Source organism: Elephas maximus, chromosome 23 (assembly GCF_024166365.1).
Source record: "Elephas maximus indicus isolate mEleMax1 chromosome 23, mEleMax1 primary haplotype, whole genome shotgun sequence".
Lineage (NCBI taxonomy): Eukaryota > Metazoa > Chordata > Mammalia > Proboscidea > Elephantidae > Elephas > Elephas maximus.
In genome coordinates, this window is record NC_064841.1 from 8,597,999 (window position 1) to 8,617,099 (window position 19,101).

At 40.4% G+C, this 19,101-nt stretch overlaps 3 protein-coding genes across 15 annotated transcripts in view; 2 read left to right on the forward strand and 1 right to left on the reverse strand.

Annotated features, from left to right (window-relative positions):
- Window positions 1–9,378, forward strand: part of P2RY12 (purinergic receptor P2Y12) — a 52,710-nt gene extending 43,332 nt beyond the window's left edge. For 3 of the 8 annotated variants that reach the window (XM_049867846.1, XM_049867843.1, XM_049867845.1), the window contains 2 exons: window positions 3,154–3,241; window positions 5,564–9,378. In XM_049867846.1, coding sequence (XP_049723803.1) covers window positions 3,232–3,241; window positions 5,564–6,609 — 1,056 coding nt within the window. In that variant the 5' untranslated portion in view covers window positions 3,154–3,231 and the 3' untranslated portion in view covers window positions 6,610–9,378. Of the gene's footprint in view, window positions 1–3,095; window positions 3,466–5,563 lie in introns of all 8 variants that reach the window. The other 5 variants (XM_049867847.1, XM_049867850.1, XM_049867849.1 and 2 more) reach the window with 3 other exon arrangements.
- MED12L (mediator complex subunit 12L) overlaps window positions 1–19,101 on the reverse strand; it is a 361,451-nt gene that overhangs the window by 92,769 nt on the left and 249,581 nt on the right. The gene's annotated exons all lie outside the window — the stretch shown is intronic.
- On the forward strand, window positions 12,129–14,401 carry P2RY13 (purinergic receptor P2Y13). Its single transcript, XM_049867851.1, has 2 exons — window positions 12,129–12,239; window positions 12,755–14,401. The coding sequence occupies exon 2, from the start codon at window positions 12,770–12,772 to the stop codon at window positions 13,763–13,765; it is 996 nt and encodes a 331-aa protein (XP_049723808.1). The 5' UTR covers window positions 12,129–12,239; window positions 12,755–12,769; the 3' UTR covers window positions 13,766–14,401.

Below are 19,101 nucleotides of genomic sequence, written 5' to 3' on the forward strand. Positions count from 1 at the left end.
ATTTCATTAATTTGTATAGGAAATCTTTGTTCTACAATAGATTATAGTCTACAGTATGGCTGAAATGAGACTTGTATTAAACAAACATGGTTCGTCCTAGGGGTATCATGAATGTCAAGGGGGTTAACTATATATTCTAGGCCTCTATTTTCAGGCAAAATACTCAAGATAGGAACGATAAGAAATTAGATCACCAGAGATAGGATTCTCTTTTGCTAAATATCTCCTTACTTTTAGACTCCTTACTTTTAGAATTTGTTTTATATAGCTAACCTAAATTTCCATACTCCAACTAGTAAAGCCAGGCTAGCTGACATAATTAAGGACTGCTTTAGAACTCACGTGCTCAATCAAAACATTCATTAATGTCATGGAGACCACATTTAGAATTATAAAACTTAACAACTAAAATAGCCTAAGAGCTAGCCAAATCTCTTAATTATATCTTTCCTTCTGCCCAACTGATAGCTCCACAAGGACCACAACGTCCTGCCACTGGAGTGAATGGCCCTCTCTGTTCAGGGTAATGCCATTTGAAGTTAATATTCTCAGACAAGCAGACTATCTTTAACAGACTTGGTAAAATAAACAAGCCAATTAAACCACCTGGACTATATGCCAGTTCATCTTTCTAAGCCATCTCTAGCATAGAAAATAACCGAATCAATCAAAAACTAGTTCTGTCCCCAACAGTAATATTACAACTACACACCGCATTTGTTGTTGTTATTGAGTAATCAGTTGTAACTAACAAGAGGTTAAAGTGTGCAATTTCCTCTACTTCTAATCATATACATATAGCATAATCAAATGGAAGATAATATACTTTTGTAATGGGAGACACCTGTCGATTTTTAGTTATTTTCAGGGTAAAGTGGTATAAATGGGTAACTGGCAGCCAACCGCTAATGAAAAAATATTGTCAGAGAAGGTTCTCAAATAGGTGTGGCTGTGAGTCAAATTAGAAGACAGAACTAGATCTTTTCTTTTATCCCCCCAAATTCCCATTTAGAGTCTACTAGGAATTCGGAAATATACATTCTCAATGAGGTAGTAAGATTTAAGTATCCTGAATTAATTATCCTTTAATACGGCATATCGAGTACTGAAAACAGTCACAATTTTTCCTTCACAAGCCTTCGTTCCTCTGAAGGTCTTAGAAACATTTCTTTAAAGTTGACAATTTCATGTAAAGGAAGTCTCATTCACTTTACTGACAGAAATGCACACTTCACACATGACATCCACCTCTCACTCCTGGGTGAACATGATCAGGGCCACCCCTGCAAAGAAGCCAGTCCCATCCATTCCCCATGGCCTTGGTGTGAAGTAGGGATGGGGCAGGGAGAGGGAGACAAGTGAAATGGGAAGATTTGAGCGCACATAGTGGGACCAGAGTGCACGGGTTAGAATGAGGTTTCCAGTTAACACCATGTCCTTGGGAAAGTTGTGTCAATGACCTGCCCCTTAGTTTCTACTATCCGAAGAATGGGGATAATATGAACACATGCTTTAGAAGGCAGTTGAGATAATAAAGTGAGTTAATACATGACAGTGTAAGAAATCCAATGTTGGCTATTATTATTATTCGGAAGTGTATATAGCATGTATGTTCTTCCACAAAGGACAATTTTGTGCCTCCGAACCAACAAATGAGAAAGGTTAACTCAGATTTGTTGACTGCCATACTGAATTTCAAAATAACTGAAGAAAACCTACTTTCCAAGGGTTTAATACCAAACTGACACCTCTAGACAGCCAACAAATGGGGGTTATTATGAAACTGAAATTACTGACTAAATGACTGAAATTCATAACTCCAAATTCTTAACGCCAACAAAGTCTCGTGTTTGCCTAAACGAGTTGTTCTCATGCGTTAGTGGGCGTGAGAATCGCCTGCAGAGCTCATCGTCACACAGACTAGGGACTCATCCCCAGAGTGTCTGATTCACTGGGGCTGACGTGAGGACCAAGAAGGTGCATGATTCACTGGGGCTGACATGAGAACCAAGAAGGTGCGTTTCCAGCAAGCGTCCAGGTCAGGTTGAGGCACTGCTCTACACTTTGAACATCTTTATTGAAGATATTTAACATATGCCAAAACCCATTGCCATCCAGTCAATTCCAACTCATAGCAACCCTACAGGACAGAGTAGAATTGCCCCATAGAGTTTCCAAGGAACGCCTGGTGGATTCGAGCCGCCGACCTTTTGGTTAGCAGTTGTGGCACTTAACCACCACACCACCAGGGCTTCCTTAACATATTGCAGAGACATAAAAAACGCAACATACACAAAAAACTCAGAAGAAATAAATCACCGAAACATATTCATGGCAAAGGCACCTACCCAAGTGATTTACTTATAACAAGCAGACATTACAGTTAGTGTGTGTGTGCGCGCGTGCGTGCGCGCAGGGGTGCACAGGCACAATATTTACATGTATAAGTAAAACGGCAAAAAATTTTACCTTCCAACTACTGTATACTCATACCACCTCCTTTTGCTTTAAAGGTTAAAGGACTGTATATAATACTGATACTGGGATGCCTTCATTTAATGATGCAGCAATTTTTGTTTCTTTTTCCCAAAACCCCAGGCTAAGAAAAAAGAAACAAAAAGCAATAATTTGTTTATTTTTAAATTCTATTCCAGAAAACCATTAAGCACACTTCATATACTAACCCCGACAACACAAATGAATACAAACTGGTTTTCTGTCCTAATGTAATTTTCTAATCTGATAATTTATAATGGGAGGAAACTGTTTCATCTACAAAGGAATTGATCAAACACAGATTTAAAATAATGACATTAACAACCAGGGGAAAAAAACCAAAGGCAAGAGACAACGTCTCTAACAAGCACACATTTTGAGTTAATGCAATTACTACTTATTACCGAATGTTCAGCAAAATGTGTTTTCAGGTTAATAATCTTCGAAATCAACCTTGCAACCTTCCCCAGGAAGCAGACCTCCATAACTTGGACTAAGCATTTATTTGCATGGAAAATAACAACAACAAAAAAAACCCCACAAGGTTACAAAGCATCCACTCTTTGGCTTTTTTTTTTTTTTTTTTTTCCGGTAAAAAGCCTCGGGATTCTAAATTGCTTTTTAAAGGATGACTTCTCACCCATCCTCACCCCACAGTTTCCGGGGAAATAAAAGCAGAAGTTCTAAAAGCGACCAGACAGAAGTACAAAGTGTCTACACAGCTTTGGCGCCGCAATGTTCCAAGGTACGTACCCTCTCAACATGAAGCCCTCTTCCACTCTCTTTCCCTCTCTTTCTCTCTAGAATACTCAAGACTTCACCGATGAAAACTCAGCAAGTTCTCTATCGTAAAGAGTTTTGACAACCAAACTAAGAAAATTAAAGGAAAATAGCAGATGCCACTCTGCGGGGGGCATTAATTACCACTTACTGGATACATTCAAAGCCTTCAAGAGCCACAGAAACCAGGTAACTTTGTATCTAATAGTAGACAAATACATTTTTTACACTATGATGTGTGTGTAAACTTCCTTCTAAGTTCTTTTCTTCTTTAAAAATGGAAATCCTTTCATAACAATATCAATGTAAGCATGTATTTGAAATTAAAATTAAAATACAAGCCACATTAATGGTATTAAAAATATTAGACAACCATTATTCATTAAAAAAAAAATTACAAAAGAGCATGTTAATAAAATACAACTGGTGTCTTACTTAACTCAAGTGTGTAAACTGAGCTTTAAATCCAGGTAGAAGAGTTTAAGTTCTCAGTGTCCAGAATATTTGTGAAATAAGTTATGATCTTCTCAAAATGAACATCCCCAAAGTAGAATTTCCAAAACTACCAAAGAACGCACAACCGGGAACAAACAGCCATAGCAAGGAGGTAGAAAATTAGTGATTTTGTATCAACCGAATATTTATTTTGTTTAGTTTAAAAAAAAAAAAAAAGTTTACCCAGGTGGGGAGTTGTTGAGAACTGAAGCCATGCTTGACAACATGATTCTCATTTTGCATTAATAATTAAAGGATGGGAAAAAGAATTCCCACAGCATTTTGGGGAATTCGGTGCTACCTTTATTCATCACGGAGCCCTGGTGGCAACGTTGTTAAAGCACTTGGCTGCTAACTGCAAGGAAGGCAGTTCAAACCCACCAGGGAAAAAGATGTGGCAACCTGCTTCTGCAAAGACTACAGCTGTGGCAAAACTACAGGGCAGTTCTGCTCGAAAGCAAGACGTGCATACACCTTATTTGTCTTATTTAAATCTTCTACATGAAGTTACTATTTTTCTTTTAATTTAGTTATTTGTACTAACAACATTACTGCATCTGATAATTTGGAATATTTTATGTAAAATCCATTTCATTAGTCCTTGATGAAACAAAAAAGATGAAAAATATTATTTCAAATTTCCAAACTTAGATACCAGATATATCAAGATGATTTTTAGTTTTCTTTACAGCGGCCTATTTTGGTAATAACCTACAAAACCAGACAAGGGCATGGTCTTGCTACTTTATTTTAGCTGTAATTATATACTCCATAAACCTAGGAAGTATGTCTCCAGCTATTTTGAAGGATGCCAGCTCATTTCTTTTATTGCTTTAAAATTAAAAAAAAAAAAAAAAAAGACTTAGGATATTTAAGAAAATGTATAGAAAAACTCCAAATATACTGAGCACTGTTGGGAATGAAATACCTATGGGTTAAAATATTTGCAGCTAAAGAAGGACCCAGTGAAGCTTATTTACGAAGGGTGACGGAGCGAAACAGGGACAGAAACATCTTTCAACTACAAAGAAAAGCTTTTTTTTTTTAAATTCGGTATTTTATTTATTTAACAATAAACCTACCGAGATTGATTTTACACCAATTTCCTTCCACTTTTTATTTGAAAATTCTAAAACTCAGTTGTCAGTCTTTTCTGCTAGGAACCCTTTAATGGCATGAGTATAAATGAATACCAGGGATGGGGACGGCATAGGAAGTATGAGTAGATAGAACAAAAAATGTTAAAGGTGCAGAGGAGACCAAAACACAGCCCGCGTATTTTTCTTCCGGCATCAGTTCATAAATACAGGTGGGCTTTTGCCGAAGATTAAAAATGTGCTATGAGAGGCGAAATGTCAACAAATAACAAGACCTCCAAAGCACCTATACCTTTGTATACTGACCACAGGCCATCACGCTTTGCTTGAGATGGAATATTTGCTAAGAGGAAATATTCTGAGATTCGCTTTTCCGTGCTAGAACTAACTGCCACGTGATGATCCGAAACAGCAATTTTTAGAGAAAGCACAGCCCTGGTGGCCCGGTAATTAAGAGCTATGACTGCTAACTAAAAGGTTGGCAGTTTGAATCCACAGCTGCTCCTTGGAAACTCTATGGGATAGTCCTACTCTGTGCTATAGGGACACTATGAGTCATAATCAACTTAACAGCAATGGTTTTTGTTGTTGTTTTGTTTTGTTTTGAGGGAGGTGTCCAAGAAAGTTACATACGGAGATAACAGCAAAATCAGCTACCTGCTCCTGACAATAACCATCCCCTCCTCCTTCTCTAGGCAGCAGAAAAGGAGAAAGGAAAGCCATGGACAACCTCACCATTGCGGCTGGGAACAGCAGTCTCTGCACCAGAGATTACAAAATCAACCAGGTCCTCTTCCCCCTGCTCTATACTGTCCTGTTTTTCATCGGACTCATCACCAACAGCCTGGCAATGAGGATTTTCTTTCAAATCCGCAGTAAATCCAACTTCATTATTTTTCTTAAGAACACAGTCATTTCCGATCTCCTCATGATTTTGACTTTTCCATTCAAAATCCTCAGCGATGCTGAGCTGGGAACGGGGTCGCTGAGGGCCTTCGTGTGCCAAGTTACCTCCGTTGTATTTTATTTCACAATGTATATCAGTATCTCATTCCTGGGACTGATAACTATCGATCGCTACCAGAGGACCACCAGGCCATTTAAAACACTCAAGCCCAACAATCTCTTGGGAGCCAAGGTTCTCTCTGTTGTTATCTGGGCATTCATGTTCTTACTCTCTCTGCCTAACATGATTCTGACCAACAAGAGGCCGAGAGATAAGAATGTGAAGAAATGCTCTTTCCTGAAATCAGAGTTTGGCCTGGTTTGGCATGAAATGGTCAATTACATCTGTCAAGTCATTTTCTGGATTAATTTTTTAATTATCATTGTATGCTACACACTTATCACCAAAGAGCTGTACAGATCATATGTCAGAACACGGGGGGTGGGCAAAGTCCCCAAGAAAAAGGTGAACATCAAAGTTTTCATCATCATTGCTGTGTTTTTCATTTGTTTTGTGCCTTTCCACTTTGCCCGAATTCCCTACACCCTCAGCCAAACCAGGGACGTCTTTGACTGCTCTGCTGAGAACACCCTGTTCTACGTGAAAGAGAGCACGCTGTGGTTAACGTCCTTAAATGCATGCCTGGATCCCTTCATCTACTTTTTCCTTTGCAAGTCCTTCAAAAATTCCTTGATGAGTATGTTGAAGTGCTCCAATTCGGCAACATTTCCAGCCCAGGAGCAGAGGAAAGAGGGGCAGAACAGCGGTACCCCATCCCTAGAAACGCCAATGTGAACACATAAACTCCAGGAAACAGGTCAATCTGTTAGCGTTTGGAGCTTCGAACTGGAAAGCACTATAGGAGATGATGAACAGTGACTGAGAAACAACAAGCAGAAGAAAGCACACGTCATCTTCCTTTCCTTTTCCGATATAAAAGCTGTCTTAAGATGTGGAAGAGTAACTACCATGTAGCTGTGTGGAAGAGCCAAGTGCATCCAACTGCCATGCTGCATATGCAAAACTACACAGAATTTAGGATCTGCAGGGTGTCAGCAAAATATTTACCGTGATTCTCTATATGCATTATTGACCATAATCCTTTTTTTTTTTTTAAGAATCAACGAAGAAACAAGGATCAATCTGATAAGGCCCGTTGAAAAATAATCACACTTAAGATGTATACACACTCTAGTCTCAGTCCCTTAAGGAAGTGCTGACCTATTGTGACAGTTATTACAGAAATTTAGGTACATGTAATACACCGCCAAAGAATAACTGCTAACTTTTAATTACGAGTAAAACCCTCTTGTTGTTAGGTGTTGCTGACTCGATTTTCTACTTAGAGAGACCCCATGTGACAGAGTACAACTGCCCCCATAGGGTGTCCTAGGCTGTGATCTTCACAAGAGCAGACTGCCAGGACTTTTCTCCCATGGAGCCGCTGTTGGGTTTGAACCGCCCATCTTTCAGTGAGCAACCAAGCACTTAACTCTTGCACCACCAGGGCTCGGGACTTTAACTAACTGGCATGGTTTTTGATTGGACTGAGTTTTTTAAATGTTCATTAACAAGGCAGGTTTAAAGAACACTCTTCCAAAAAAGAGAACAGAAACAGCAAAAGGGGTCACTAAAATAAGGATGCTATTTTTAGGATGTTCTAATACTAAAAATTACGTATATTTCCTTAATGCTGGTGAAACTGGTTTTACTAATAACTCTGACAACGTTAGTAGCTACAATACCATTACTGACATTGACCTTTATTAACTGGCTTCAAGAACATATCTGCTACATGGGTCAACGAATATTGCCCTCAGTGAGAAAAAGGACCTACACGTGATTAAGCAGTAGCACAGCGTAACTTTTAAGAGGAAAGGGATTCAGGTGTTTGGAACTGTCTACTTGTATGTGTGCATGTATAACATGAAAAACTCACATTAAATTCTAAATCACACTTGGCTGGCATTTCTTTGTTCAAAGGTACGGTGAAGCTGTGACAGCCAGCACTCTACAGGGCTGCCTTGTTTTTCTAGGTTTTCCAAGTTTTCCACCTTCGACGGGACGCAGTCTCACCACTTTTCTGTTGTTCCTTCTAGTGGGAATTGTTTGCTTTTTCCTTCTCTGAGAAGTTTCCGCCTTACACAGGTTCTGGCATTTGCAGGTTTCACTGTCCTAGATAGCACGACTCACTTCCCTATCTGCTCCAACATCACACACATTCAGGAAAGCAGAGCTGTTAACACTGCTTTATTACATGCTACTCTGCAAGGCCTCTTCCAAAGCTGACATCTCCCATCAAGACGTTCACATGCAAATAAAATAGATCTGACTTATAACATGTAGTCTGATTATATATATACACACATACATACACACACACACTTGGAATTTTGCAGCATTTATCTCCATTATTTATGGTCCTCAGAGGTGCTTCTCCAACAGAAGACATAGATACTGATGCCTAAATATAACACAGCAGAAATAAAAAGTGCAAACTGTACTTTTTACAGTTTAAAGACATTCACCAAACTTCGATAATAATTTTATCCAAACCCTCCAGAACTTCTGCTGAGCTGAATCTCAGTACAAAGCTCAACTCCTTTAACTATCTAAATGGTCAACCTATTTCCAAGGGGCTGCATTGCTCTGAGCAAGCACTTGATGTCGGTGGAGATGTGCACAGAAATTCACGCTGAAAAGATGCAGATTCTGTGTACTGCCAGGACAAACAGCATCCGTCTTTGCTGCCGTGAAGACTAACAGAGTTAACTGCAAAGTCTTATGCACAAGTGTGCCCGTTCTGTAAAAAGACCAGGATAGCTGAACTAGAAGAGAAATCAGAGATCAACTAATCTAACTTTCTCACTTGGCACCTGAGAAAAATCACGGGCAGATCCACCTTCAACCCATCCAAGTCAGGGGGAGAAAATGGATGAAAACTAACTACATCACAGGTGCTGGGGAACTGAAGGGTGGGCAAAAACTGTTTGATGCAAAGAACCAGATGTCCTCAATAATTTTTCTCTTTGGGCTAAATTAATTCACAGAGATGACAATTTCCACAGAGAGAATGAACAGAAATGCCGAAGGATATTAGAGTATTTTTGCATAAAAATTATAAAGCGTTTGGCATTATCTATACATACACACAAACACACAACTTGAAAAATTGACATTAAATGCCTAGATCATACTTTCGGGGGAATGCTTTGTTCAAAGACATTAGACACCATATACTCCTATATCAAACATCAAAATAAACCCATTCGTTTGACTGAGAGATCAATATTACAAGGACTCATTATTTACAAAGGAGCCCTGGTGGTACAGTGGTTAAGCGTTCGGCTGCTGACCAAGAGGTCGGTGGTTCAAACCCACCAGTCGCTCCATGGGAGAGAGATGTGGCCAGACTGGGTGGATCTCCCTGACTTGCATAACCTCAGGCAAACTGCTTAACTTCAGTGCTCCAATTTCTCACCTATTAAATGGGAGAGATCTCTAACGGATGTCATAAGGATTCAACGAGGTAAGAGAACCACTTAACACGTACAGCTCATGTGATTTATAGATTTTTTATTATATTCCTTTTGAGTCAGATAAGATCTTAAACACTTAATTCATTTCCATCTAGCAGACTTCTTAAAAGGAGCCCTCGTGGTACAGTGGTTAAGCACTCAACTGCTAACCAGAAGGTCGGCAGCTGGAACCCACCAGCTGCTCTATGGGAGAAAGATGTGGCAGTCTGCTTCTGTAAAGATTTACAGCCTTGGAAACCCTATGGGGCAGTTCTACTCTGTCCTATATGGTTGCTGTGAGTCAGAATCAGCTCAGTGGCAATGGGTTTGGTTTTTTGTTGTTGTTGTTGTTTAGAAGACTTCTTAATTTCTACGACCTTCTACTGTATCTTCTTTGATTCCTGCCTGTCTTTCGTGAGCTATCCCACCACATGTCCATGGTATCCCAGTTTTAATTATATTTAACAAGAAATGTACACGGAACCTACCATACATCAGGCGCTGGTGTAAGTACTTACAGACTGTACGTATCAGTCTCTAAACTCTACAGAGTAGATACTATGATTTATCCTCACTGTAAACAGGAGACAACCAAGACTATAGGGTCGGAATAGACTCTATGGCGATGGGTTTAACGGGATAATTTATCCTTATTGCGAAGAGGAGACGACCAAGTCACAGAGAGCTTAAATAACTTGCCCAAGGTCACAAGATAAATAAGCGCTGGGATAAGGAACTGAACCCATGCATTTTGGTCTCCAGAGGTAGGTGTCAGTAACGGTTCTGCTGGGCAACCTCTGAGATGTGCTCTCAGGGGCAAATGACTTGGGATGGGGGCTGAATAGCCCCGGCCTTGCTGTAAGCTAAGGGCAAGTCGGCCAACGCACAATAAGCACAACCACAGAGAAAATGAACGGCCTCTTGAGTATTTACTACACGCAGGCATTTTGAAACCTACTGCATGTAAAAAGAATAAGCTTCCGTAATTCCAGAAATGGGCACCGTAAGTCAGTTCCTTTTTTGAGATTTTCTGACACTGCAGCATTTTGAAATTTGACCGAAATGTAATTTCTAGTTTTAAAATTATGAAATTATCTTGTGCGGCATTTCTCATGTTTAAAGTGAAACTATTCCAAACCTCCACCGGAGAACGGTTTTAGAGCCGCAGAGAGGCTGACAATTGAGGAGGATAAACCCCTCTACTTAAAAGGAAAAAAAAATTAAGTTTGCTTGTTTTATATTTTCTCTGCTGAAGCAAGCAAAAAGATGTATGTCTAAACTGTTCCATTATATCCACGAAACCTAGAACCTGTATATTTTCTAGAATCAATTTATTTCACTGAAATACAGACTTTTGAAACTGTGCCAACATTGTGTATCCCCCGCCCCACTGCCCTCGAGTCGATTCTGACTCATAGTGACTCAAACGGACAGAGTAGAACTGCCCCATAGGCTTTCCAAGGAGTGAGCGGCTGATGGATCTGAACTGCCAACCTTTTGGTTAGCAGCTAAGCTCTTAATCAGCCAACCGAAATCAACCAGGCATCGTACCGCCTCATTTTTCAAAACATCCAGGCAGATGTGGAGTTTTTAATTTCTGAATCCTGAGCCAAACCAATGCAAACAAATTCTTCCCCCGTATTGTTGCTTTTATTAACTGTCAATCAAGCCGACCCCACAGTCTGATCTAACTCTATGGTAAAGCCTGAGAACAAGAAATACGAAGTGAAACTCACCATGGAAACTCACATCCCCATGAGATTTCCAAATGTCTACCTGCCCAGTATGGAGGCCTCTCTGCCGTGGACAGCGGCACTGTCTTACAGGAAGGCGGCAACGATACATTTCTAAACTTCAAGCAATCTAAAGGAAACATTGTATAGACTTTGGCCCAAGGTTGACTGATGAAACCCCTGAAGCCTTCTGCACTCAGCATACAACATTAAATGCAGAAGATATTTCCAAAAACGGTTTCCTAGTAAGTGAACTAGTATAACATCTTTGTTTAAATCTGTAATCCACTGGCCATCACAGTGATTGACTAACAATTTTGTGGACTTCCTATAGAGCCAACACTGTTCTCAACTCAGTTCATCCTTTCAACAAACCTCTTAAGTAGATACTATATTAAACCTATTTTACAGATTAGGAAACTGAGGCACAGAGCTGTTAAATCATGTGCCTTGGAAACCCGATAAGGCAGCTCTACTCTGTCCTGTACAGTCACTATGAGTTAGAATTCAACTCGATGGCAATGAGTTTATAACCAAGCAGCCAATAAATGGTGGATCTGAGATTCTCACCCCAACAGTTTGGCTCTAACGGCCCCTACCTCTTAGAAAACAAGTCATTTTATATCTCAGAGATCCAAGGATCAAGAGACTGAGACATATGTCTACAGAAATAAATAGGCCAACCTCCTGAACACAAACTCCTGGAAAAACCAGTCTACCAGGAGGCAGAAGATGATTCTCCCAGACTTCAGAATCAAGTCTTACTCTTCTACTAGGTTGTAATTTGGGGTTATTTTCTTACCTTTCTACCTACTGTTATTCTATGTAAGAGACACTGAAAAATGTTGGTTGAATGTGGAGATAGAGAAGATAAATTGCAGGCAAGTTATTAAATGAGAAAATAGGATAAAGATAATTACAAATTAACTCATGGATTCAAGTAGAGTAGATTAACAATAGATAAATTTGAACTCAAAGAGCTTCCTTTTTAGACAATATCCCAAATTTTGAATATGAAGATATTCGAACGGATCACATTACCGCATGAAAATGAGGAAGGAAACTCAGTATAAGAAAGCAGAACGACGACACTGGCTTCAAACAAACGCTCTTGGGCTGAACTAATGACTGCTTTAATCAGAAGACACAGAACCGAGTACCCTTCCAAACAAAGGTAAGTTTCCATTTTTATTTTTACTATGAGTGGGTTTGCTTATGAAAGACTGAATATGCTTTAAAAAAAAAAAAAAGGTTTTAAAATTAACATCCTACAGCCATAGGTTATAGTACAGCAATCTGAAACGTACTGTTATCTTTTCAATGGGGTTTTGTTTTACTGTCATGAAAAGCAGCTCCTGGGAATGGGGAAGAAGCAGTTATTTGGATTTCATAAAGGTGTGAAAGTCATGACACCATAAAAGATACCAAAACCGTGTTACGTGCTTTACAAATTCCAGCTAGAAACAACAGGTGCCTTCTCAAACAGCCCTACTGAATGTGCTGAATAAATATAAGGAGTTAATATGGTACAAACCTAAATCCAAAAACAAAAAACCAAACCTCTTGCCATCGAGTCGATTCCAACTTACAGTGAAACTAAAGCATTAAAAAAAAAAAAAAAAGATAGCATTTCCAGATCATGAGGTATTTTTGTTTTACGCTGTATGTGTACGTGTTTCTTTGTAACAGCGGACATCAGGAATAATGAACGCCACCACGGTGAAGGGCCTCAACGGATCTGAGCGGTGCCCCAGAGACACACGGATGACACAGCTGGTGTTCCCCGTCCTCTACACTAGCATTTTCTGCATGGGCATCCTGATGAACACTCTGGCCCTGTGGGTGTTCATTCACATCCCCAGCTCCTCCACCTTCATTGTCTACCTCAAAAACACCTTGGTGGCTGACTTGATAATGACTTTCATGCTTCCGTTCAAAATCCTCTCTGACTTGAACCCTGGACTCTGGCAACTCAGAGGTTTCGTTTGCCGCTTCTCGGCCGTTGTCTTCTATGAGACCATGTATGTGGGCATCATGCTGCTTGGCCTCATTGCCTTTGACAGATTCCTCAAGATCATCAGACCTTTCGGGAAGTTTTTCGTACAGAAACCTGCTTTTGCAAAAGCTATCTCAGCCCTCATCTGGCTCCTTTTGTTCCTCATCTCCTTGCCAAACATGATCTTAAGTAACAAGGAGGCCACACCGTTATCAGTGAAGAAGTGTGCTTCTCTGAAGAGCTCTGCGGGGCTGGTTTGGCATCAGGTGGTCAGTGACATATCCCAGTTCATCTTCTGGGCTGTTTTTGTTCTCATGCTTCTGTTCTACGTGGTGATTGCGAAAAAAGTATACGATTCTTACAGAAAATCCAAAAGTCAGCACAGCAGAAGCAAGAAAAAGCTGGAAGGTAAAGTGTTTGTCGTGGTGGCTGTGTTCTTTGTGTGTTTTGCCCCACTTCATTTTGCCAAGGTTCCGTACACTCACAGTCAAATCAACAATAAGACTGACTGTCGACTGCAACATCAACTATTCATTGCCAAGGAAACAACTCTCTTTTTGGCAGCCACTAACATTTGTATGGATCCCTTAATATATGTATTCTTATGTAAAAAATTCATGGAAAGACTACCAGGCATGAGTCGGAGAAAGACCACAGCATCCAGCCAAGAAAATCACAGTACTCAGACATATAACCCAAAGTAAGACCGCACACGGTACTGGGGAAGCCAGCACAACTTGTACAGGCAAAGTCATGCAACCTCCACAGGCACACACGACCTCCCTGAGGGACCAGATTGCTGGGCTGAGGGCTGTGGGGACCATGGTCTCGGGAAACATGTAGCTCAATTGGCGTAATATACTTTATAAAGAAAATGTTCTACATTCTACTTTGGTGAGTAGCATCTGGGGTCTTAAAAGCTTTTGAGCAGCCATTTAAGATACTACACTGATCTCACCTCACTGGGAGCAAGGGAGAATGAAGAAAACTAAAGATACAAGGGAAAGATTAGTCCAAAGAACTAATGGACCACATCTACCATGGCCTCCACCAGACTAAGTCCAGTACAACTAGATGGTGCCCAGCCACCACCACTGACTGCTATGACAGGGATCACAATAGAGGGTCCCAGTCAGAGCTGGAGAAAATTATAGAAAAAAATTCTAACTCACAAAAAAAGACCAGACTTACTGGCCTGACAGAGACTGGAGAAACCCCAAGAGTATGGCCCCCAGACACCCTTTTAGCTCAGTAATGAAGTCACTCCCGAGGTTCACCCTTCAGCCAAAGATTAGACACACCCACGAAACGAGACTAATGGGACACACCAGCCTTGGGGCAAGGGCTAGAAGACCGGGGGGGGGGGGGGGGGGGACAGGAAAGCGGGTAACAGGGAACCCAAGGTCGAGAAGGGAGAGTGTTGAAATGTTGTGGGATTGTTAACCAATGTCATAAAACAATATGTGTACTAACTGTTTAATGAGAAACTAGTTTGTTCTGTAAACCTTCATCTAACCAACCAACCTGTTGTTGTCAAGTCATGGTTCACAAACCCTGAAGGACAGAGTAGAACTGCCCTATAGGGTTTCCAAGGAGCACCTGCTGGTTTTGAACCTCCAACATTTGGGTTAGCAGCTATAGCTCTTAACCACTGTGCCACCAGGGTTTCGTCTAAAGTACAATTTTATTTATATATATGTATCTACACACACACACACATATATATATATATAACTATGCTGACAACTTTATATTTAGTTAAGTTTTAATTACTGAGAAAATTTCAAAAACAACTTATTTGCAAATCAAATCGAACAATAAAAGAAAAAGTTTGAACAAATGCTTTCTTACACGTTATTTTCCTGGTGTACAAAAAGAATTACATAGATTTTTTTAATTATATTTTATTCAGCTTTTGGTGGAAGTTTATACAGCAAGTTAGGTTACCAATTGACAGCTTACACACAAATTGTTCAGTGACATTAGTTACATCTATCACAATGTGTTAACCTTCTCTTTGTGTTCCGTTTGTTCCCTTTCTGGTACTCTAGTTTCCCTGCCCCTTTATCCTCTCATTCTTGCTTTTGAGTAATTGTTGGCCTTTTGGTTTTACAGTGATGGTTTTTAAGTAGGGCACTGATCTTATGGGTAATATCCATAAGGTAATCTCAGGGGACAGTCTCGGTTCCCCCAGAGTGTCTCAGGACAACAGTCTCAGGGAGTCCTCTGTTCTCTGCTGTTCCAGTTCGTCTGGCTTTGTTTGTTTGTTTGTTTGTTTGTTTGTTTTAAATAATCGTTTGAGTTCCGTTCCACATTTTTCTCTCAATCTATCCAGGACCAACTATTGTGACCCCGGTCAGAGCGGTCAGTGGTGACAGCCAGGCACCATCTATTTCTTCTGGTCTCAGGGTAGGTGAGGTTGTGGCTCGTGTAGGCTTGTTTCTTCTCCGAGCTTTTGGTTGCCTTCTTACCGTTCTGCTCCTGGAGAGCAGAGACCTGTAGGCATGTTTAGATGGCCGCTCACATGCTTTCAAGACCACAGACACTACTCACTTTACTAGCATGCGGATCATGGTTTTTATGAACTATGCTATGCCAACTGACTGAGCTGTCCCATGAGACTATGGTCTTAAGCTTTCCAACTCAGAAACCTATCTTGGAAGGCATTTGGTTTTATGTCTGAGGAGTATTCGTATTTGTGTCTTCAATGAATTCATGTACCTGCACCTACATATTTGTATTTACAAATACCTATACTTCTACTTGTTCCCACCTACATGCACACCTGTACCCACAAATATGCCTATACCCATCCATATGTGCTCAAAACCTCGATTTCATTAGATATTCTTAAGTGAAATGGAAACCCTGGTGGCATAGTGGTTAAGAGCTATGGCAGCTAACCAAAATGTCGGCAGTTCAAATCCACCAGGCACTCCTTGGAAACCCTATAGGGCAGTTCTACTCTGTCCTATAGGGTTGCTATGAGTTGGAATCGACTTGACAGCAATGGGTTTTTTTTTTTTTTTTCTTTTCTTTTAAGCGAAATGAGTATGATTAAGAGACTGCAGTGGAAAGTAAGCAGCCACTAGGGGTCATCTTTTCAAGAGCACTGGCTTACAATTAGGAAAAGGTCTATTATAGATAAATGTATGCCTCTAAGCACCTCACAGTCTCTGAGTGGTGGAAACGGTTAATCGGCTCAGCTGCTAACCAAAAGGTTGGAGGTGGGAGTCCATTCAGAGGCACTTCCAAGAAAGGCCTGGAAATCTACTTCCGAAGAATCAGTGACTGAAAAACCGTGCGGAGCACAGTTTTTCCCTGGCACACACGGGGTCACCATGAGTCAGAATCTACTGAACAGCAACTCTGTGTGTGTGTGTGTGTGTGTGTGTGTGTGTTTATCACCTTCTCCCATTCTTTTACATACATAATGCAAACAACAGCACTGCTTTTGTACCCCACAAATGTCACTTGGTTCTTTAAACAAATAATACCCTCCAAGGTCCTCTGATGAAAGCTGAAGCTATGGCTTGAAGGGATACTAAGTATGAAAAGCTGGGGAATCCGAAGGATGCCAAAAAGATCTCTCCTTCCCATTACAGAAAGCCTCTCCCCCATTATCACAACACTCTATAGATAAGGCATAGCACCATTACTAGAGAACAGAGAAGACTGTATTATAGTACTCTGCTTGCGCGCTAGACGGTGTACAATTCAGAGGCTGGAATGCTATGTTATTGCTCTTTGGATTCTCCCCTCTGCCTAGCAAATACTCGAATGGTAGCTGAATATGGCAAACACTCAGCAAAGCCTCCCTGGGTCATAACCCTACTGCCCTATCCCGTACTCCTGGTTGAAAATAATGACTTCTCTCGCTGTTGGGGCACGTGTTAGAGCCCTCATTTCACTTCCCTTTACTGGTTAGCTGTTTTCCTGACTGCATCCCTGAAAGAGAGTTAGGTTTCCTAAAGACAGACAATATGGGCATGTTTACTTGGTATCTCCACAGTGCTCCTCACAGACCACAGACTCCGAGAGTTTCAAATGGAATGTGTCACTGTCCTCCCAGTCTGAGTGCACAGAGAGATGGAAATGCTGACCTATCATCACTAATACTCATTTTGGCAGATTTTTCAAAAGATGGTGACCTATTTGTACATATCTATCCCTACTCTTTTTCCTGGATCCCTTTGTGTCTCAAAAATGTAATTAATATCAGATTATCTGGGACTGTGGAATTGTGGTACCAATTTATATCCTCTAGAGAAAATGCGCAGAGTGGGCATACTCTGTAAACATACCATAGCCTCAACACGACCATCATAAGGTGAAGCCCGGGCCTCCTTCTATGCGCCCTCAAAGGTCCTGGGGACCCTGGAATGTGCCTACATTGCTGGCCTCATCTCCTCACTGCCCTTCCATCCTTTCAATTTTACCCTCTTCTATAAATGTGTAACTGCCAGACACACCACGTTCCTTTCAGCCCTGACCCACCACACGTGACTCACACAGAAAACTCCTGTCCATCCATAAAACCCTGCGTGGCGATCAACTAGTCCATGAAGTCTCACGTAGGCAACTCCCTCTTCTATACTCTGTCATGTCTCATTATCGTACTTATCACAATGCTTTGTAATTCCTTGCTCACACATGTGTCTACCCTTTAAATAACCTGTGTATCTTATTCAGGGCAGATTGTATCTTACCATGCGATCAATATATGCTTGATGAAATAAGCTCCACTAGTTTTACTTTTATATATATTAGGGGAACAAGAGGAAAAACCAGGTCTCTTTGATGTTTTTCTTATCAACAGGTGATATACGTGCCTTGAAACAAAGGCTCAAGCTCTTTTCACATACCCTCCCATAGAGTGTACAGCGGGGCTTGGGGAAGGAAGTGTCCTGGGTTTACCAGGGAATACTTAATAAGGAAGTAGGGTTACTAAGCAGCACATGTGTAGCTTGGGGGTTCATGTTTGACGACATTTCAGTTTTAAACCTATTGATAAAATGCTTCAGCTATGTACTGCTGGTTTCTGTTAAGTAAAATGTATAATGGTAGCTTATTAAAATCTCTGGAATGTCCTATAGAAAGTACTCCTGATGTCTGATTTTCATTCTCAAATAAAAGAATTAAGTTACGATAACTATTAGGGATATCACTAATCCACATTGCCTGTGTTAAGTGCAGTACAGGTCACAAGTCGACAGTAATACTGTATGACGAGGATCTGCTTCTGAGCCAGCCTTGTTAAAAATAAATACAAATACTCAGTGGTGTTAACCTTGGTATTTCACCTCTAATGACTTTTTGAACATAAAGTGAATGTAGGTATTGCTAATGTGTAAGATTTAAAAAAAAAAAAAAAAAAACGGATCTTTCAAGTTAAAATTTCAAAGAAATTCTGTCCTCTATCAATACATATCCCTGATTCCACAATAATAACATTACAGTCAGCAACAGAGCGCCTGATGTGCACAATGAAATAATCTACCCAGAACTTGGAGAAGACATATATTAGAGATATCTTAAAATAAGATTCACAAAATTAAAAGCAACTACTTGAAAAGATTTTCCAAACTAGCAATCACAAAACTAAATTCTAGAAGAAGCTGTGGAAGTGGATGCTATACCAAAACCATTTTTGCTGAGTCGATTCCAACTCACAGTGACCCCTATGGAACAGAGTAGAGCTGCCCCATAGGATTTTCCAAGGAGCAGCTGGTGGATTCGAACTGCTGACCTTTTGGTTAGCAGCTGAGCTCTTAACCACTTCGTCACCAGGACTCCAAGGATGCTATACCATAGCCATAATTAGCATAGAAAAGGGGACCAAAAAAAAAAAGGGCAACTTTGATAGAATATGTGAGCTCAGAAAATGATTAATGACTTTTTGTCAAAAGCTAAAATGTATTTTTAATGGCTAACAGGACAAGGTCTTCTGAATCTGGGCGGGATGGAGGCATTGTGCCACCCACAGAGAAGAATTCTTGAGAAACCAACAAAAATTAATGTACAGAGAAAGCGGAAAGCA